Genomic DNA, 19,987 nt, shown 5'->3' with positions numbered 1-19,987 from the left:
TGAGAACAGCCGAGCTCCATCTTCTTTGGAACTCCCCTTCAGGTAGTTGAAGGCTGCTATCAAATCTCCCCTTACTCTTCTCTTCTGTAGACTAAATAACCCCAGTTCCCTCAGCCTCTCCTTGTAAGTCATGTGCCCTAGCCCCCAGTCGTTTCTGTTGCCCTCCGCTGGACTCTCTCCAGTTTGTTCACATCCCTTCTGTAGTGCGGGGACCAAAATTGGACGCAATACTCCAGATGTGGCCTCACCGGTGCCGAATAGAGGGGAATAATCGCTTCCCTCCATCTGCTGGCAATGCTCCTTCTAATACAGCCCAATATGCCGTTGGCCTTCTTGGCAACAAGGGCACACTGCTGATTCATATCCAGCTTTTCGTCCCTGTAATCCCCAGGTCCTTTTCTGCAGAACTGCTGCTTAGCCAGTTGGTCACCAGCCGGTAGCGGTGCATGGGATTCTTCCTTCCTAAATGCAGGACTCTGCACTTGTCCTTGTTGAACCTCATCAGATTTCTTTTGGCCCAATCCTGCAATTTGTCTAGGTCACTCTGGACCCTATCCCTCTCCTCCCCTCTCCCCCCAGCTTAGTGCTGACTGCTTAAGCAGCTGGTCATAAGAAGTGGTGTCGACAGATTGGACAAGTTCTATATGATTAGCTTTCTTAAAAATAGCAGGGATTTCATTTATGGGAAAATAAATAATTTTTTTGCTAATGAAGAAAATAAGTTGAAGCTTTCAGCTTGAGTCATGGGAAGGAAGTCCACCATCTGAATACCTTTTAAGCACCCTTCATGTGTGTTAGCTCCCCCTACAAGAAACAAGAGGCACAAAGATCAGTTGGTACTTAGCAGTGTTGGCCAGAACCTGCCCTCACTTGCGTGTAAATCCAGAATAAATCAGTTGATTTCAGCGGATTTACACTGTGTAAGTGAAGGCAGAATTTTGCCTCTGCATGTGTTTAAAAACAAAACAAAAAAAACCCTCAACCTTTTTATATAATCTAACTTTGGGGCCCAAATTGACCCAAGGTGTCCCTTTTAAATCTTATCAAAATTAAAACAATGAGGCAATTTACTTTTGCAGTAAATGTGTCTCAATTAATTTAGATTAATTTGCTCTATTTGGGAAGAGCAACAGTGGTTCACGAACTTCGGTAAAACAGTGTAGGATTTTCCCTCTCCAAGTCGAGAGCCCAGCTCATTATATATTGGATAACATACATGCAGAATACTTTGTCTCAAGTGACAGCTATTGAACTGTGAGGTATTTTGCTTTCTCATTAAGGCACTTTAGAAAAACTCCCAAGTAAACTACTAATTCACATGCATCGTTGAGCTACTTCTCACCTGTGGTATTTCAGTTGTCATTACAGCAGTTAATTGGGATAGAATATATCTGTGCTTTATGTACCCAGGGTATATTTTATATTAATGTACATCATGGATAAATTCTTTGGCATGTGAGAGAATGTGTGCTACAAGATAATTTATAAATTAGTCTGTTACTTGTTAGCATTGTAATAGCATGATCCAGAAAGAAAACCAGTATTGAAGTTCATAGGTTATTGACTTGAACATTACTTGTTACCTGAAGTTTCTCCTCCCTTGGTGTTCACACCTCAACTGCTAGCAGAGCACCTCACCCTCCCTGATTGAACTAACCTCGTTATCTCCATACTGACGTATACCTGCCTCTGGAAATTTCCATTACTTGCATCTGAAGAAGTGAGGTTCTTACCCACAAAAGCTTATGCTCCCAATACTTCTGTTAGTCTTAAAGGTGCCACAGGACCCTCTGTTGCTCTCTGTATCTAGTTCATATACCACTCTCTTTACCATGATATGTATCGAGTCCTCTCCCATCTCTCCTCAATTATCCCAATATCACATCACTTTTCTCTTCTAAAATAAAATTTCAGAATAATTTTTACACCGACTAAGCCTGGAGATTGCTCCTTTATTCCCAATGGTCCAGATTTTAACATCTCTAATTGTGGTGAATAGTCCCACACAAACTGATGGCTTTTACAAGGAGTAGGGTGTTACTTAATGTGAGTAAGACTAGCAGAATCTGGCCCTAATAATTTTGGCCCTGACTTTGCTCTTACATCACGGATTACTGGGTGCAGGGCTGATGAGAGAGGACAAAGAGTGGATAATTGTGCTGGGACCCTGAGCTCAAGGGGATCCCCAAAATGTGCAACAGTGCAAATAAAATCAAATAGGAGGGGGTGGGGCCCCAGCAAATATGATGCACCGGGATCCCAAATTTCTCTTGACAGGCCTGAAATTCTGTGGCTGTATTATGCAGGAGATGGGGCTCGATCATTATAATGGTCCCTTGTGGCCTTAAACTCCATGGATCTGCGATACACCAGTGTAAAACTGGTGTGTGGTCAGACTCAGACTCGGAGTTTAAGTAGTCTGTGTGTGTGTTTGTTTCATATATATAAAGTTTGTGTGTGTATATGGCAACAGAGCACTGAATCTGGCTAAAATGCTTACCAAAATATGAAACTTTGCCAAAGGAAATATTATGAATAACTGCACATTTGAGCAAGAAATTACTTTAAATGTGAATAGCTAAGATTGATGATGTGAAACTTAGTTTGTCTGTGAACTAGCTGAATGAATGGTGTTTTCTTCTTGAGAAGTTCCTTATATGCTTATCAGAGCATGAGTGTCTTCTAATTACCTTCCCCTGCATTACACTTTCGGCCTCCACGGATTCTCTGTTGCATGAGTAAGACTGCACAACACTCCTTGTGGAGCTTTTTTGATAGTCTTTTTTGGTACTTAATTGTCTTGTGATACCTGCTCTTCAGAGTCTTCCACCCCTCTGACTACTCATGTCTAGCTCTCAGACAAGGGGATGCTTCCTTTGTTTGGCTTTTTGAGGATTGGTGTGGAGGTTTATAGTGGTAGGAGAGAATCCTCTGGGCCTTGTCAGGGTGGTGGAGAACCTGTTTGAGCTGCGAAAAAATACCTGCAGTAATGGCCTGATCCAGGTCTTATTGAACTCAGCGCAAGGACTTCCTTGGACTTTAATGGGAGCTGGAACAGAATAAATGAAGTAATTAAAAATTGTTGGAGTGAGGGTGGAACAAGAGTTGTTTCATTCTCACAGCAGGGGAGTCAGAAGTGCTTTCCTTTATTGTTATTGCACTGTGCTTCTCTCAGTCTGTGCAGTATATGTAGAATCATATGTATTACTTTGTAATCAGTATTATTGCCGATAGTAAAGTTCTGTACTCTGCTCCTTCAGGCTAGACGGTAAGATTTCTCTGCAGGAAACCCTTTAGCAGCAGTGGACTCAGATGATTGCTACCATCAAGGTTTTGTTTGGAGATTGTATTTCCCCCCCCTCCCCAGCTATATTTGATATATTTGGTACCAATACCTGTAAAAGTGTTGCTATCTTTACAATGCAATATATCCCAGTGGATTTCTTTAGATAGTCATCTCCTCTAGATCGGGATTATATCTTCCTCTATTGTGTATGCTTTCAGTCCTCTGTTAGAAATAATTTGTGTATATATATTCAGTGTTATCACAGACCTGCAGAATTTTGTATATTTTTTGTTCTTCTCAGGAAAAGTGCTGGTGTTCCTGGACAGCCACTGTGAAGTGAATGAGATGTGGTTACAACCTTTGCTGACTCCAATCAGAGAAGACCGCAAGACAGTGGTGTGCCCTGTGATTGACATAATCAGTGCTGACACGCTTATCTACAGCTCTTCCCCAGTTGTGCGTGGAGGGTTTAACTGGGGTCTGCACTTTAAATGGGATCTTGTTCCTTTGTCAGAATTAGAAGGACCTGAGGGAGCCACTGCGCCAATCAAGTAAGATTTCTGCTGCCTGTTGGGAAGCAAGCTGACAATTATAAGTAACATGCTGTAAATAGAGACCAGCTCATAAATGAGACGTATATCTTTAAGAGCAGAGACTTACATTGCCAAGGGTCTGTCTGTCTCTTCATTTTTATTGAGTTAGTTTAAGAGAAAATTAAACTTTAACAACAGGAAAAGGCTAGCTTAGCCTAATTTGCCTGCTTTTAAAGGGCAAGAAAAACACCTTTTTAGAGATTTATATAACACCACATTTGCCATGTTGCTCTACAGACAGATAAGACGTGATCTGTGTGAAGAGTTTACAGGCTATTCTATATTAAATATGTACTATCCAGTACCTTAATATTAGAACTATGTATTGGTGTATGTTTGCCTTAATGATGGTTATTTTTATTATCAACTCTGCCATAGTGATATGCTGTGTATCCATCTGGCATGAGCTCTGGAACTTCCATGCCACATGTTAACGAAATGCTAGCTTTGGAAAATTCTTTTTTTGTAACAAGAAGGCAAGTGTCATGGTCAATGATAGAACTGTTGTACCAGTTTTACTCAAGAGCTTTCATGTCAAGATTCCGTTCTTTCTGTTCAGATAGCTTTTACATTTTTTTTTTTTTTTTTTAGATTAGCATTTATCTTGGCATAAAGCTTTCTACTTCAACATGCACGGATGCAAAAGCTGCCTCAAACCGTTAGCCACGCCATCGAGCTTTGTGGTGAATGTGTTGAAATCCTCTATCCTTTCTATAGTCAACCCTTCGAGTCCGGCCTGAAGTGCTTCCCAGGGTCATGCTTTAAGGCTAAAGCCTGAGTAAAGATGAGCACTGGGACTTGGCAGCACTTTCTTTGATGTTTCTACCATACAATAGGTGTCTGGTGGCCCATCAGAAATAAACAGTATCAGTCCATTTCCTACTGGACGTGTCCATGTTATAAAATTGCCACCACCTTTGGAAACTTTGTCTTAGCAGAGAGGGCAGATATTCACTAAGCACTGCAGTAGAAATGGCTTGTACAGGGGAATCTGTCCAAGAGCAAGGCTGAAGTTGGCAGAGCAATGTGGAGAAGCTGATATGTTGCATATCTTCTCTAGTTTAGAGGTCTTCAGTCTCTCGGGCTGTTAATCCAGCACCGTTCATTGGCACTAGGTTGACTTCATAAAAAGGAAGCTTTAATTTCATCAAAACAATTAAACTAATTTCTGGCAGAATTTTAGTGCTTTATTACATTTTATCGCTGGGATGGGCTCTGAAACCTAGCTGTGTGTTCTTATCCTTCTCTGCCCTTGGAATGTGAATTAACAATGCTTCAAGCTGACATAAGCGGCTCCAACACTGGATTTTCTGCTGTAGTTTGAATACTGTGTGCGTCAGGTTTTCCACATCGGGTTTTCCCATCACAAGGCTTGATCTAAGGAAACCAAGAAACTTCTCATGGTATTTCTTAATAAACTGGCTCAGCAATTATCTATTTGGGAAAAGATCACTGCAGGTATTTCTGAAGTTAGAAGAAGACGACACATGGGAGAAAACTGGAGGAGATCCATCAAAGAGAATTTTAAATTAGGAACCTTGATTAGAGATAATCCACCATGTGCCTGAAGATGCAGTCCTCTGTGTAGGCAAAGCTGCCACTGTCTTCCAAGGATTCTGGGATTGAGCCCAGAGACAACATTGGTACTTAAATGGAGTCCCATTGTCTACGATGACTCAATTTCCTGAGTTTGAGAATGACTTTCCTATTTAGAGAAGCTTTGGCATTGCTTAAACAATATTCTAAAAGTTTGTTTTTAAAAATCTCTGAATATCACTTTCCACCTAATGGAAAGCATTTTGTTTTGTCATCTGTTTAGAAATCTTCATAATCCAAATGTGCTGGATTCTTCTCTACCCAGATGTTAGAGGGACAAATCCTACAGCAGAAGACCATGTCAGAACAAACAAGGGAATCCAGACTTAGGGCTGCTTACCCTGGACACTTTTTTATTGCATTTTTACTGACTAGGATTGTGGAATGCCTGTGTCTAGCCACTGCCATATGGCATGATTGCATGGACTGCTCTTCCCTCCCCGCGCCCCGCGCCTTACACTTTGCCAGGGCAACAGCAGACAGGGACTTCCTGCTTATAAAAAGAGGTATTGGTCATACAGGAGCAGTTTAGGATGTAGGTTGTAGAATAGTAACTAATGTACAGATGTTTACAAAATATATTGGCACAGTAAAAATGCTACATAAGAGGCATTGCATAGAAGGGACAAAGAACTGGAAAACCTCCGGAGAGAACAAATACTCAACGGTAGAAGAGTTAAAACAATCGGGGGATAACCTGATGATTTTATTAATGATGAAACATCAGTACTCCTGATTTTAAATTCAGCTTGTGAGACAAGATAAATAATTTAAATACACCCCATTAGGTTTATTGGATTGTTTACTTTAAGCTTGATCCTTGTTTCACATAGAAAGGGAATTATTACTTCTTTCAGGTGATACCAGTAACTACAGTGTACACTGGAATGTATTATTTTTTCCCCACTCAGGTCAGGACCAGCCTATATAAGGCCTTTGTTCATGAGGGGGAAATATACAATCATTTTGATTTGTACACACATCACTGTACATTTGTACGTATAATGAACAAGTACATCCATACATTTTAGATCAAGAGCAACATAATCAATTAACCAGAAAATGTAGGTACTGTGTCAGAGCTAAAGAGACAAAAATATAATCTGACTGGATACTAGGCAGGGTTGCAGTGCACTTACGCTGGTGATCTCATTGCAAAAGAGTAATTTGGCTTCTATGCAGCCAGCTATTTGTGTTTGAAGGAAGACTGAGGGCTTGTCTTTGTAGCCCTGCATTTTGGACAACGGGCGTGTGGATGGCAGTGTGCACTAGATACTGTGCTGTAACTCCCCCGTGTGGGTGCTGTGGGCACAAACTAAAAGGTACCTTGCTCGCATTAACTTAGTGCTATTTAAAGGTACACAGCAAATAAATGTATGTTGTACAGTTATGTGTGATGGAACTGTGAGAGATCACAGATCATATTTATACACTTTCCTTTAAAAATAAATAAATTATAGGATCTTTTGAGACCTGATCTGATTACTTCAATCCTGCAGTCGTAGTCAATGGGGTCCAACCATCTGGATCCAGTAATAGGACTGGGGACTTGATGATTAAGCTAGAGTAACTTTTTTTTATTAAAATGAGTGTGTAGACAATGGGAGCTCATTTTTATCTTTTTCCTCTTCTAGGTCACCTACTATGGCAGGAGGCTTGTTTGCTATGGATAGAGAATACTTCAATGAACTTGGACAGTATGATAGTGGTATGGACATCTGGGGAGGAGAAAATCTAGAAATATCATTTCGGGTAATAATTGGTTTGTATTACAGTAGGTGCTCTACTTGTTCCCTTACCTAAGCAGAGATTCATTAGCACTGGAATTGCTATTTGCATATTGAAGCTATATAGGGCCTTCATTTTCCTTTCAAAGGATGCTTTCAACTTACAAAATAACACTCCGAAATTTCTGATCCACTACTGTTACAACTAATTTGATTGTAACTGGAAGTTTAAAGTGGGGGAAAATGTTCTCCCTTTTGACTTTTACTCTATAGTGTTTGACAGCACTTATCTTTAGTCACTTTCACAGTTTCCCCTTTTGTTTGTCTGGGTCTTTCACACAGCATATGGAGAGAGAGAGAGAGAGAGAGAGAGACTTAGAGAATATGGTTTATAAAATGACAAATTTGGCAGGAGACGACACGGGCAGATATACTGCGTGAAACTACGTTTAATTCAGTTTGTGAAATTGTCTCAACTTCAAGCTGCCAGGTGCCCTTTTAATATAAACAGGTTTATTTACATAACACTTCTATAGGCTTAGGGGCTTTACAGAAATGCTAGAATCGTTCTCAGAGGAGCTTGAAACACAGTTTAGACAGGTACTGTACAAATTAGGGATCATGCAGAAGATTAGTCTCAGAGCTGTTGAAGAAAGATAGGCAGAAAGTTACTATCGGCAGGTTCCACTGTAGTTGGTTCATTAGGCTTGTTTTACATTTATCTCCTCTTTGTTCACAGGGTAGAGATTTAAAAATAATTAAACTGCTTTGAACTTTTGTCAAACAAGTAGTAGGCACCTTTGGGTTTATAAGGAATGTTGATTCAGTCATTAGCTATGGACAAATATGAGGCAGGGACTCATTAAGGAAATGAGCACTGGCAAATGTTTCTTAGCCCCTGCTGCACAAAATGTACAAAATAAAAATACTTCAAACAAATCTGTTTGCAAATTGAGTCGTGATAGGGACAAAGAACGTAGGTCACATTTACAGGATGTCGAGCTGAACACTGGAAATCAGTGACTTTGAAAACAAATTTGGTGTTATGGTGGAAAACCAACTGAACTGGGGCTCGTATGGTGATGCTGTGGCTACAGGCCTAACTCAATCCTTGGATGTATAAGAAGGAGCATATTGAGTAGAAGGCGGGTGGTGGTTACCTCTATACAGCATTGATGAGATTATTACTGAAATACTGTGTCCAAGTGCAGCATGCCTACTTGAAAAATTGGAAAGGATTCAGAATAGAGTTGTTAAAAGAATTCAGGGCCTGGAAAATCTGCCTTCCAGTGAGAGACTTAGGAAGCTCAATCTATTTATCTTATCCAAGAGGAGGTGAAGAGGTGACTTGATGAGTCTGTAAGTACCTACTTGGGAGAAGATTTCTGAGAGTCAAGGGCTCTTTAGTCTAGCAGACAAACACATAACAAAATCCAGTGGCTGGAAGCTGAAGTTAGGAAAAACTCAGAATGGAAGCAAGGTGCAAACTAAAGATTGAATATCTTTCTAAAACAGGTGTTCTAGCTCAACCAGAAGTTATGGGCTTAATGCAGGAATTATTGGTTGACATTCTCTGGCCTGTGTTATGTAGGTCAGACTAGATCATCAATATGGTCTTTTCTGGCCTTAAAATTCCTGAATTTTACTTACCAGAAAGAAGGTAAAGTAGGGCAAACATTTTAACTCCTGCACCCAAAAGGGATTACATGTCACACACATGTATATGTGTCTGCATACAGCACATATGGGAAACCTGTTTTAAACAACCACTTACAGGACTTAACAGTGTTTGCTTAACAGAGGTTGTTCTACTAAGGTGGAGAAAAAATGTACTTATTACGTTTTTGGGGATACTCTGAAATGGACAGGAGATTGACTAATCAGGATGATGATCAGTTACACAGGTTACTGTGTGCGCACATGTACTGTAGCAGGAACAGTAGGGATGCTGAAGTTAAGGTTAAATAATTAACCTTATACTAGTAGTAATAAATAATAAATAAATAGTCCATTCTAATGCCTGGTCTACATTTCAGTTATACCAGTATGACTGTCAGAGGTGTGATAATTTTTTTTTTTTAAACCAATTTATAGTTATTCTGGTACAAGTCCTAGTGTGGACACAGTGATACTGGTATAAAGGTGCCCCACATGTATGGGAATAGCTATACTGTTATAAAGCACTTTTATACCACTATCACTATGTCCACGCTATCGGGGTTGGACCTGTATACTTAAGCCTTGTCTGCAGTACTGGGTTAACCTGTATTGTCACCTATAACTTTCTAAACTTTTGCTTTTGTCCTGAAACGTTCTGTGTTTGGTCTTTTGTCTGAAAACTAAATATTGAAAGCTTGAAAAACATTGTGGCTCTTTCTAATGGAAAGGAGAGTGGGAGAAAATATGTGCTGTTTTTAAAAAGCGCTTGCAACATTTTATTTTGAACAACCCTAAAAAGTGGCAGGGAGGTGATATAGGCAAATTGATATGAAAATTGCCTTTTTCAAAGAGTAAAGCCTTGCCTTTTTCCACCCATAGGAAATTGGTTTTGATTTGACGGAGAGATGAGCCTTTAAAAACTGAATACTGAGCATACACAATTCTACCATAACTATCCCCTAAAAAAAAAAAAGTATTGAACCTTTTTTGTACACTACACTGAAGTGTCTTCTGCTTTCTTGTGAACAGATCTGGATGTGTGGGGGTAGACTTTTGATCATCCCTTGCTCCAGGGTCGGACACATATTCCGTAAAAGGCGCCCCTATGGCTCACCGGGGGGGAAGGATACCATGGCACATAACTCTCTGCGCTTGGCACACGTATGGATGGATGAATATAAGGTAAGACAAAAATTACAGAGTTTGAAATGGGAGTGTTAATTGAATTGTTCCAGTTTATGATAACACACCTTCCTTTATCTGATGAGATACCAGATGTGCACGATTCTCGTTCTTGTTATTCGGCTTCTTAGTGTGAGGCCTGGTCTACACTACGAGTTTAGGTCGACTTTAGCCGCGTTAAATCGAATTAAGCCTGGACACGTTCACACGACGAAGCCCTTTCTTTCGACTTAAAGGGCCCTTTAAACCGGTTTCTTTACTCCACCTCCGACGAGGGGATTAGCGATAAAATCGGCCTTAGGGGGTCGGAATTGGGGTAGTGTGGACGGAATTCGACGTTATTGGCCTCCGGGAGCTATCCCACAGTGCTTCATTGTGACCGCTCTGGACAGCACTCTCAACTCAGATGCACTGGCCAGGTAGACAGGAAAAGCCCCGCGAACGTTTGAATTTCATTTCCTGTTTGCTCAGCGTGGAGAGCACAGGTGACCACGCAGAGCTCATCAGCACAGGTAACCGTGATGGAGTCCCAAGATCGCAAAAGAGCTCCAGCATGGACAGAACGGGAGGTACGGGATCTGCTCACCATATGGGGAGATTAATCAGTGCTGGCCGAACTCCGAAGCAGTAAACGAAATGGCAAAATATTAGAAAAGGTCTCCAAGGCCATGAAGGAAAGAGGCCATAACAGGGACGCACAGCAGTGCCGCGTGAAAATTAAGGAGCTAAGGCAAGCCTACCACAAAGCCAGAGAAGCAAACGGAAGGTCCGGGGCTGAGCCGCAAACATGCCGCTTCTACGCGGAGCTGCATGCCATTCTAGGGGGTGCAGCCACCACTACCCCAACCGTGTGCTATGACTCCCTCACTGGAGAAACACACAGGGAAGAGGGTTCGGAAGAGGAGGATGGAGGAAATGTAGATAGCTCACAGCCGCAAGGAAGCGGAGAAACCGGTTTCCCCAACAGCCAGGATATGTTTGTCACCCTGGACCTGGAACCAGTAACCCCTGAACTCACCGAAGACCCTGAGGGCACACGGGACCTCTGGTGAGTGTACCTTCGTAAATATTACACATGGTTTAAAAGCAAGCGTGTTTAATGATTAATGATTAATTTGCCCTGGCAATCGCAGCCAGTACAGCTACTGGAAAAGTCTGTTAACGTGTATGGGGATGGAGCGGAAATCCTCCAGGGACATCTCCAGAAAGCTCTCCTTCATGTACTCCCAAAGCCTTTGCAAAAGGTTTCTGGGGAGGGCTGCCTTATCCCGTCCGCCATGGTAGGACACTTTACCACGCCAGGCCAGTAGCAAGTAGTCTGGAATCATTGCATAACAAAGCATGGCAGCGTATGGTCCCGGTGTTTGCTGGCATGCAGACAACATCCATTCCTTATCTCTCTTTGTTATCCTCAGGAGAGTGATATCATTCACGGTCACCTGGTTGAAATGGGGTGATTTTATTAAGGGGACATTCAGAGGTGCCCGTTCCTGCTCTGCTGAACAGAAATATTCCCCGCTGTTAGCCACGCGGTGGGGGGAGGGGTGAAGTGATCATCCCAGAGAATTGGGTGTGGGGGGGAGGGGAGTTAGTTGGGTTTGTGCTGCATGTTAACCCTGAAACCGCAGCCCCTCCTTTTACATTGCAAACCCATTTTAAATGGCCAACCCAACGGGTGCTTGGTATGGGAAATGAGAGCGCTACTGTTTGAAACCATTCCCACATGTTAAGAAGGTTAAAAAAGCCAAAAGACTGTGTCTTACCATGGCTGCCTGCAAGCTGAAATCTGTGGCCTGGCACTGCGTGAGTGATCTCTCACACCAAACCGGCAGGCCCTCAATATAAGAGGAAAAATGCGACCTTGTAACGAAAGCACATGTGCTGTGTAATGTGAACAGCAAAATTTAACGTGAAAGAGTGTACCCATTGTTCTCTAAAATGTGTCTTTTTTAACCACCTCTCCCTTCTCCTCCACCAGCTGCAAATCTTTCTCCTTCACAGAGGCTAGTGAAGATTAGGAAGAGGAAGCGAAGGACACGTGATGACATGTTTACAGAACTACAGACTGCCTCCCACGCTGACAGAGCACAGCAGAATGCGTGGAGGCAGTCAATGACTGATTATAGAAAGGCCCAATATGAACGAGAGGAGAGGTGGCGTGCTGAATCGCGGGATGAACAGAGCAAGTTGCGGGCTGAAGAGGATAGGTGGCGTCAGCTTGCAGACAGAAGGCAAGAGTCGATGCTCCGGCTGCTGGAGCATCAAACTGATATGCTCCAGCGTATGGTTGAGCTGCAGAAAAGGCAGCAGGAGCAGAGACCGCCGCTACAGCCCCTGTGTAACCAACAGCCCTCCTCCCCAAGTTCCATAGCCTCCTCACCCAGACGCCCAAGAACACGGTGGGGTGGCCTCCGGCCACCCAGTCACTCCACCCCAGATGATTGCCCTAGCATCAGAAGGCTGGCCTTCAATAAGAGTTAAAGTTTTAAACTGCAGTGTGTCCTTTTCCTTCCCTCCTCCCCCACCCATCCCGGGCTACCTTTGCAATTATCCCCCTAGTTGTGTGATGAATTAATAAAGAATGCATGAACGTGAAGTAACAATGACTTTATTGCCTCTGCAAGTGGTGCTCGCAGGGGGGAGGGTAGGGGAGGGTGGGGTGGTTGGTTTACAGGGAAGTAGAGTTAACCGGGTAGGGGGGGAGGGGCGGAGGGTTCATCAAGGAGAAACAAACAGAAGTTTCACACTGTAGCCTGGGCAGTCACAAAACTCGTTTTCAAAGCTTCTCTGATGCGCACCGCGCCATGCTGTGCTCCTCTAACCGCCCTGGTGTCTGGATGCGCGTAATCAGCGGCCAGGCGATTTGCCTCAACCTCCCACCCCGCCATAAATGTCTCCCCCTTACTCTCACAGATATTGTGGAGCGCACAGCAAGCAGCAATAACAATGGGGATATTCTTTTCGCTAAGGTCTGAGCGAGTCAGTAAGCTGCGCCAGCGCACTTTTAAACGCCCAAATGCACATTCCACCACCATTCGGCACTTGCTCAGCCTGTAGTTGAACAGGTCCTGACTCCTGTCCAGGCTGCCTGTGTAGGGCTTCATGAGCCATGGCATTAAGGGGTAGGCTGGGTCCCCAAGGATCATGATAGGCATTTCAACATCCCCAACGGTTACTTTCTGGTCCGGGAAGAAAGTCCCTTCCTCCAGCTTTCGAAAAGAGCAGAGTGCCTGAAGACGCGAGCATCATGTATCCTTCCCGGCCAGCCCACGTTGATGTTGGTGAAACGTCCCTTGTGATCCACCAGGGCTTGCAGCAGCATTGAAAAGTACCCCTTGCGGTTTATGTACTCGGTGGCTTGGTGCTCCGGTGCCAAGATAGGGATATGGGTTCCGTCTATGGCCCCACCACAGATTGGGAATCCCATTGCAGCAAAGCCATCCACTATGGTCTGCACGTTTCCCAGAGTCACTACCCTTGATATCACCAGGTCTCTCATTGCCCTGGCAACTTGGATCACAGCAGCCCCCACAGTAGATTTGCCCACTCCAAATTGATTCCCGACTGACCGGTAGCTGTCTGGCGTTGCAAGCTTCCACAGGGCTATGGCCACTCGCTTCTCAACTGTGAGGGCTGCTCTCATCTTGGTATTCTGGCGCTTCAGGGCAGGGGAAAGCAAGTCACAAAGTTCCATGAAAGTGCCCTTACGCATGCAAAAGTTTCGCAGCCACTGGGAATCGTCCCACACCTGCAGCACGATGCGGTCCCACCAGTCTGTGCTTGTTTCCCGGGCCCAGAATCGGCGTTCCATGGCATCAACCTGCCCCAGGAACACCATGATTTCCACATTGCTGGGGCCTGTGCCTTGTGAGAGGTCTATGTCCATGTCCATTTCCTCATCACTCTCGTGGCCACGCTGCAATCGCCTCCTTGGCTGGTCCCGGTTTTGCTTTGGCATGTCCTGGCTCTGCATATACTCCAGGACAATGCGCGTGGTGTTCATAGTTCTCATAGTTGCCGCGGTGATCTGAGCGGGCTCCATGATCCCAGTGCTAGCTATGGCGTCTGGTCTGAAAAAAGGCGCGAAACTAGTATCTGACGGACCAGGGGAGGGAGGGAGGGAGGGGCGAGTGACGACATGGCGTACAGGTACAGGGAATTAAAATCAAGAAAGGTGGCTGTGCATCAGGGAGAGAAACAAACAACTGTCACACAGAATGGCCCCCACCAAAGATTGAACTCAAAAGCCTGGGTTTAGCAGGACGTTGATTTGACGGAGGGATGGGGGAAGCAAATGAATACAGAACAAATCTATTTTTTACATCTTAAGACGATTGTGCAGCATGACTGATAGCCCTCGGCATCTTCTGGGTGCTTGGCAGCAAATACTGGGCGCTTGGCAGTAGCCTTCAGGCCTATTGCACGATCTGCTGCTCAGGGAAGACTCTGCTAACGTGCAATGAGCCAACAGGGCGCTTGGCAGAAAATGGCATACTACGACTGATAGCCATCATCGTCATTGTGAAGGCAGCAGGATGGGGGACTGGGGGACATACGGAGATCCAGCCACTGCTGGACTGACCATGTCTGCCCAGGTGCCCATGATTGACAGCCACTGCTGTACGACGAGGACCGTTACCAGTCGTAATAAACCATCTACTGCCAAAAGGCAAAAGGCAAGGGCTGGTGCAATGCAGCCCTACGGCTGCCAGCCCCACGGCTGCCAGCACCCAGATTGCCGCTGAAGGCTACCAGTCATGCTGCACCGTCTACCGCCAAAAGGCAGTTAGCTGCTGCTGCTGTGTAGCAATGCAGTCCCACGTCTGCCGGCACCCAGATGACATATGGTGATGGTGAGCTGAGCTGAGCGGGCTCCATGCTTGCTGTGGTATGTTGTCAGCACAGGTAACCCAGGTAAAAAGGCGCGAATCTATTGTCTGCCGTTGCTGTGACGGAGGGGGAGGGGCCTGACGACATGTACCCAGAACCCCCCGCGACACTGTTTTGCATCATTCAGGCATTGGGATCTCAACCCATAATTCCAATGGGCGGCGGAGACTGCGGGAACTGTGGGATAGCTACCCATAGTGCAATGCTCCGGAAGTCGACGCTAGCCTCGGTACTGTGGACGCGGTCCGCCGACTAGAGCACTTAGAGCATTTTATGTGGGGACACACACAATCGGCTGTATACAACCGATTTCTATAAAACCGGCTTCTATAAATTCGACCTAATTTCGTAGTGTAGACATACCCTGAGATACACAGAAATTCCTAAATTCTATACCTCTTTTTGGCTTCTGAGGTCAGCATTAGGGACTAGAGGGGGGAGGGATAGCTCAGTGGTTTGAGCATTGGCCTCCTAAACCCAGGATTGTGAGTTCAATCTTTGAGGGGGTCATTTAGGGATCTAGGGCAAAAATCTGTTGGGGGGGAGGGATAGCTCAGTGGTTTGAGCATTGGCCTGCTAAACCCAGTGTTGTGAGTTCAATCCTTGAGGGGGCCATCTGGGGCAAAATCAGTACTTGGTCCTGCTAGTGAAGGCAGGGGGCTGGAATTGATGACCTTTCAAGGTCCCTTCCAGTTCTAGGAGATAGGATATCTCCCCCCCCCCAAAAAAAAAGAGGCACCAGCCAATCCCACTTCTTGTCCAAAAAGGACTTCATCTACTGATTGTATGAGTACTCTACTTCAGTTCTGTGCCTTTTTTTCTTGTATCAGCTATGGAGTTCTCCAGCTTTTTCTATTCTTGTTCTCTGAAAGCTGCCAGGGTCTTTTGTTACAGCAGATTTAGGGATGGAAGGCAGGTCTGAAGATATTTCCATGCTTATACATATAATAAAAGTGCCAAGATAATGATATTGACTGAAGCTGTAGTGGGATGACTGATATAGAAGAGAGATATAGAAAGATTTAGTGTAGATGGTCTGTTTTCCTCTGTTTTGTTCAGCAGAGAGTTCAACAGCAGCATTTAGTAAATAATCAAAAATACTATATGATAGAGAGGGAGAAGGGAAATAGTAAAAATTGCATTTTAATTTGTACATTCATGAGGAGTTGTAAATTATGTATTTATGCAATATGAGATACAAATATGCAATACAAAAAAAGCAAAATATCATAGTTACACTTTTAAGGATACGATGAGGACTACACTGAATATCCCACTTAATTAATACTTTTATTGAAAAAAGGAACAGATACAATAATACACAGAATTATATATTTGATACAGAAAAGTCTAACCTAATTCTTTCCTATGACAGTGTACAATTGCCGCGGATTCCATTTCACTATATACACGATATGCCTTGTGCTAGATTGTATTAGCCTTGCTCTTATAGCTTCTTTGTACCTGCTACAGAAATTTCATTGATATTAACTTTGCAAGCAACTTCATAATTAACAAGTATCTCAGTAATGATGGATATATAGTCTTAATTAGTGTCGGACAGAAGACCAGAAGATTAAAAATAGCACTAGACTGTCATTATCTCCAGCAAGTTCCAGACATTGTTTAAAGTGCAGATTTACCCAGCGAAGTGTCAGGATTCCATGCTTATTGTATCCTAAAGAATGCATATGAAATTAGCCAGTGTCTTTTCTGTTTTACCTGAAAACTCAGTCTAGGATGTGAGAATCAACATGGGAATTTTCCTTTTCATACATCACCAGTAATAACGATTCTGTAATCTCATTAGCTCTCATTGCACCTCTGTTGGGGTTGCACAGGTGTAACAGAGGGCATAATTTAGCCTCTAGAATCTTTATTACTAGGGATGAGGCAGGATAAGGACAGAACCCATCTTAACTCCAGGAGCCCAGATTAAAGGCCTGGTCCTGTAAATGCATGTGGATGTGAATATCTCCAATCACATGAGTAGTCCTATTGAAGTAAGTGAGACTGACCACATGAATAACATCATTCATATGCAAGAACAAGCCCTAAACTTGCATGTGTGGCAGTTAGACAATAAATCATTTTTTGACTTGTAAACCAAACAAATTTGTTATGGAAATCATAGAGGCACAATAAACATTGACTCTAAAATGACATTATGGAATTTTGAAGGACTTGGAGGAGAGGAAGGTGATCAGGAATAGTTAACATGGATTCACCAAGGGCAAGTCATGCCTGACCAACCTGATTGCCTTCTATGATGAGATAACTGGCTCTGTGGCTATGGGGAAAGCGGTGGACGTGATATACCTTGACTTTAGTAAAGCTTTTGATATGGTCTCCCACAGTATTCTTGCCAGCAAGTTAAAAAAGTATGGATTGGATGAATGGACTATAAGGTGGAAGAAAACTGGATAGGTCGTTGGGCTCAATGGGTAGTGCTCAACGGCTTGATGTCTAGTTGGCAGCTGGTATCAAGTGAAGTGCCTCAGAGGTCTGTCCTGGGGCCGTTTTTGTTCAACATCTTCATTAATGATCTGGATGATGGGATGGATTGCACCCTCAGCAAGTTTGCAGATGACACTAAGCTGGGGGGAGAGGTAGATAAGCTGGAGGGTAGTGATAGGGTCCAGAGTGACCTAGACAAATTGGAGGATTGGGCCAAAAGAAATCTGATGAGGTTCAGCAAGGACAAGTGCAGAGTACTGCACTTAGGACGGAAGAATCCCATGCACTGCTACATTCTGGGGGCCGACTGGCTAAGCAGCAGTTCTGCAGAAAAGGACCTGGGGATTACAGTGGACGAGAAGCTGGATATGAGTCAACAGTGTGCCTTTGTTGCCAAGAAGGCTAACGGCATATTGGGCTGCATTAATAGGAACATTGCCAGCAGATTGAGGAAAGTGATTACACTGCTCTACAGCCAAAATGCTTCTGAAATAAATGTAGTCAAACTTTACTAATTCTGGGTCACTGAGAACGAAAATGATGCTTAAAATTGTTGATTGGCTCTAGTTTTCAAGATATGCTATTGGGTCAGTATATACGACCCTTGACTTGGGAATGGCGGAGGATAAGTGAGTTATAAAGGGAAGGGATCTCAATTTAAACCAGAAATGACTAAAATACAACTTTGACTGGATCTATGAATAAATCTATGACTGGGTTTGGACAGTACTTGCTTTTTAGGCAAAACAATGAACAATGCAATCTGAAGCTGGTATTGCGTCATACATGATATGAATTGCATCATGTTATTCCTAGAAGACATGGATGATGCAATCATAATGAAGCTTACATCACTCTGCTGAACAAATTGCCCTATATTAGCTCTAGTAATCATACCGTGTCGTGCTCTCTTATTTGTCAGTGTTTGATTTTGCAAAGGGACACATTTCTGTTTAGCCAAAGTGAGCAGAGATGCCTCGTACTTGTATGAACAGTGCAGATAACTTCTGCTATGTTTGTGGTGAAGTGACTTTTGCATCACAAAAGCGCAGTATAACCACTATGGTTAAGAAAGCCTATCACCTTTATTTTGGCTGCAAAATTGGAGATCAGGACAAGAGGTGGGCCCCACACATATGCTGCAACACTTGTGCAACAAATCTTCGCCAGTGGTTGAAGAGGAAAAGGAAATCTATGCCTTTTGCAGTGCCAATTATTTGGAGAGAGCCAACAGATCGTACCAGCAATTGTTACTTCTGCATGGTGCCTCCAGTTGGGAAAGGTGTGTCAAAGAAGAAAAAGTGGACTGTGCATTATGCAAACATTCCATCAGCTATACGCCCAGTATCCCATGGAGAAGGACTGCTGGTTCCTGATGCACCAGAATCATTCTCACTTGAGTTAGACGAGGAAGAGGATGAAACTTCTGGTGCTGAACCATCAATGTCACAGGACCCACATTTTCTCCCATCCTCCTCCTCTGAACCACACCTCATAACACAAGGTGAACTGAATGACCTTGTCAGGGATTTGGAACTACCCAAGAGTAAGGCAGAGCTGTTGGGCTCCAGACTACAGCAGTGGAATCTCCTGGCAGGTGATGTTAGGGTTTCCATGTTCCGTGACCGTCAAAAGGATCTTGTCCCATTCTTCTTCATGGAAGGTGATCTTGTAGCCTGCAACAACATCGATGGTGTGATGGCAGCCCTCAACATCGTTCACGATCCAGATGAGTGGAGACTGTTCATTGATTCATCGAAGACGAGTCTTAAAGCTGTTTTACTGCATAATGGCAATGTTTTGCCATCAATTCCAGTTGGTCATGCAGTCCATATGAAGGAAACCTATGACAACATGAAAGAACTTTTGAGGTGCATAAACTATGACCGACATCAGTGGCAGCTTTGTGGCGATTTGAAGGTTGTTGCTCTCTTGCTTGGTCTGCAGACTGGATACACAAAGTACTGCTGTTTTCTCTGCGAATGGGATAGTCGTGCAAGAGATTCCCACTACATCAAGAAAGATTGGCCACTCCAACAGTCATTGGAGCCTGGGAGGAAAAGTGTTCAGCATCCACCACTTGTTGAATCAAGGAAGATTTTGTTACCACCCTTACACATCAAGCTGGGTCTGACGAAGAACTTTGTCAAGGCCATTGACAAAAGACAAGCAGCTTTCAAGTACCTCCGTGGAAAATTTCCAAGGTTAAGTGAAGCTAAGATAAAGGAAGGTGTCTTTGTTGGTCCTCAGATTCGTGAACTTCTTCGAGATGATGCATTTGACCATGCACTGCGTGGCAAGGAAATGACGGCATGGAAAGCCTTCCAGTTAATGGCAATAAATTTTCTCGGAAACAACAAGGCAGACAACTACAGGTTGTTGGTGGAAAACCTCCTCAAGGCATACAAAAGCCTTGGTTGCAACATGTCACTAAAGATACATTTTTTGCACTCTCATCTAGATTTTTTTCCACCGAACTGCAGAGCAGTGAGCGATGAGCACGGCGAGCGATTTCACCAGGACATTGCAACAATGGAGAAACGCTATCAGGGCAAATGGAGTCCATCAATGTTTGCAGACTATTGCTGGACAGTGAC

At 43.7% G+C, this 19,987-nt stretch overlaps 1 protein-coding gene across 4 annotated transcripts in view; it reads left to right on the top strand.

Annotated features, from left to right (window-relative positions):
• The window catches only part of GALNT11 (polypeptide N-acetylgalactosaminyltransferase 11), a 67,387-nt gene that overhangs the window by 22,495 nt on the left and 24,905 nt on the right, over window positions 1-19,987 (top strand). For 2 of the 4 annotated variants that reach the window (XM_065397854.1, XM_065397855.1), the window contains exons 5-7: window positions 3,588-3,837; window positions 7,110-7,227; window positions 9,891-10,043. In XM_065397854.1, the coding sequence (XP_065253926.1) occupies window positions 3,588-3,837; window positions 7,110-7,227; window positions 9,891-10,043 (521 nt within the window). Of the gene's footprint in view, window positions 1-3,587; window positions 3,838-5,698; window positions 5,776-7,109; window positions 7,228-9,890; window positions 10,044-12,021; window positions 12,068-19,987 lie in introns of those variants that run through there. The other 2 variants (XM_065397856.1, XM_065397858.1) reach the window with 2 other exon arrangements.

The sequence above is a fragment of the Emys orbicularis genome, chromosome 2 (genome assembly GCF_028017835.1).
Source record: "Emys orbicularis isolate rEmyOrb1 chromosome 2, rEmyOrb1.hap1, whole genome shotgun sequence".
NCBI classification, from domain to species: Eukaryota; Metazoa; Chordata; order Testudines; family Emydidae; genus Emys; species Emys orbicularis.
Note: the sequence above shows the minus strand (reverse complement) of the source record. Positions and strands in the feature narration are given on the sequence as shown.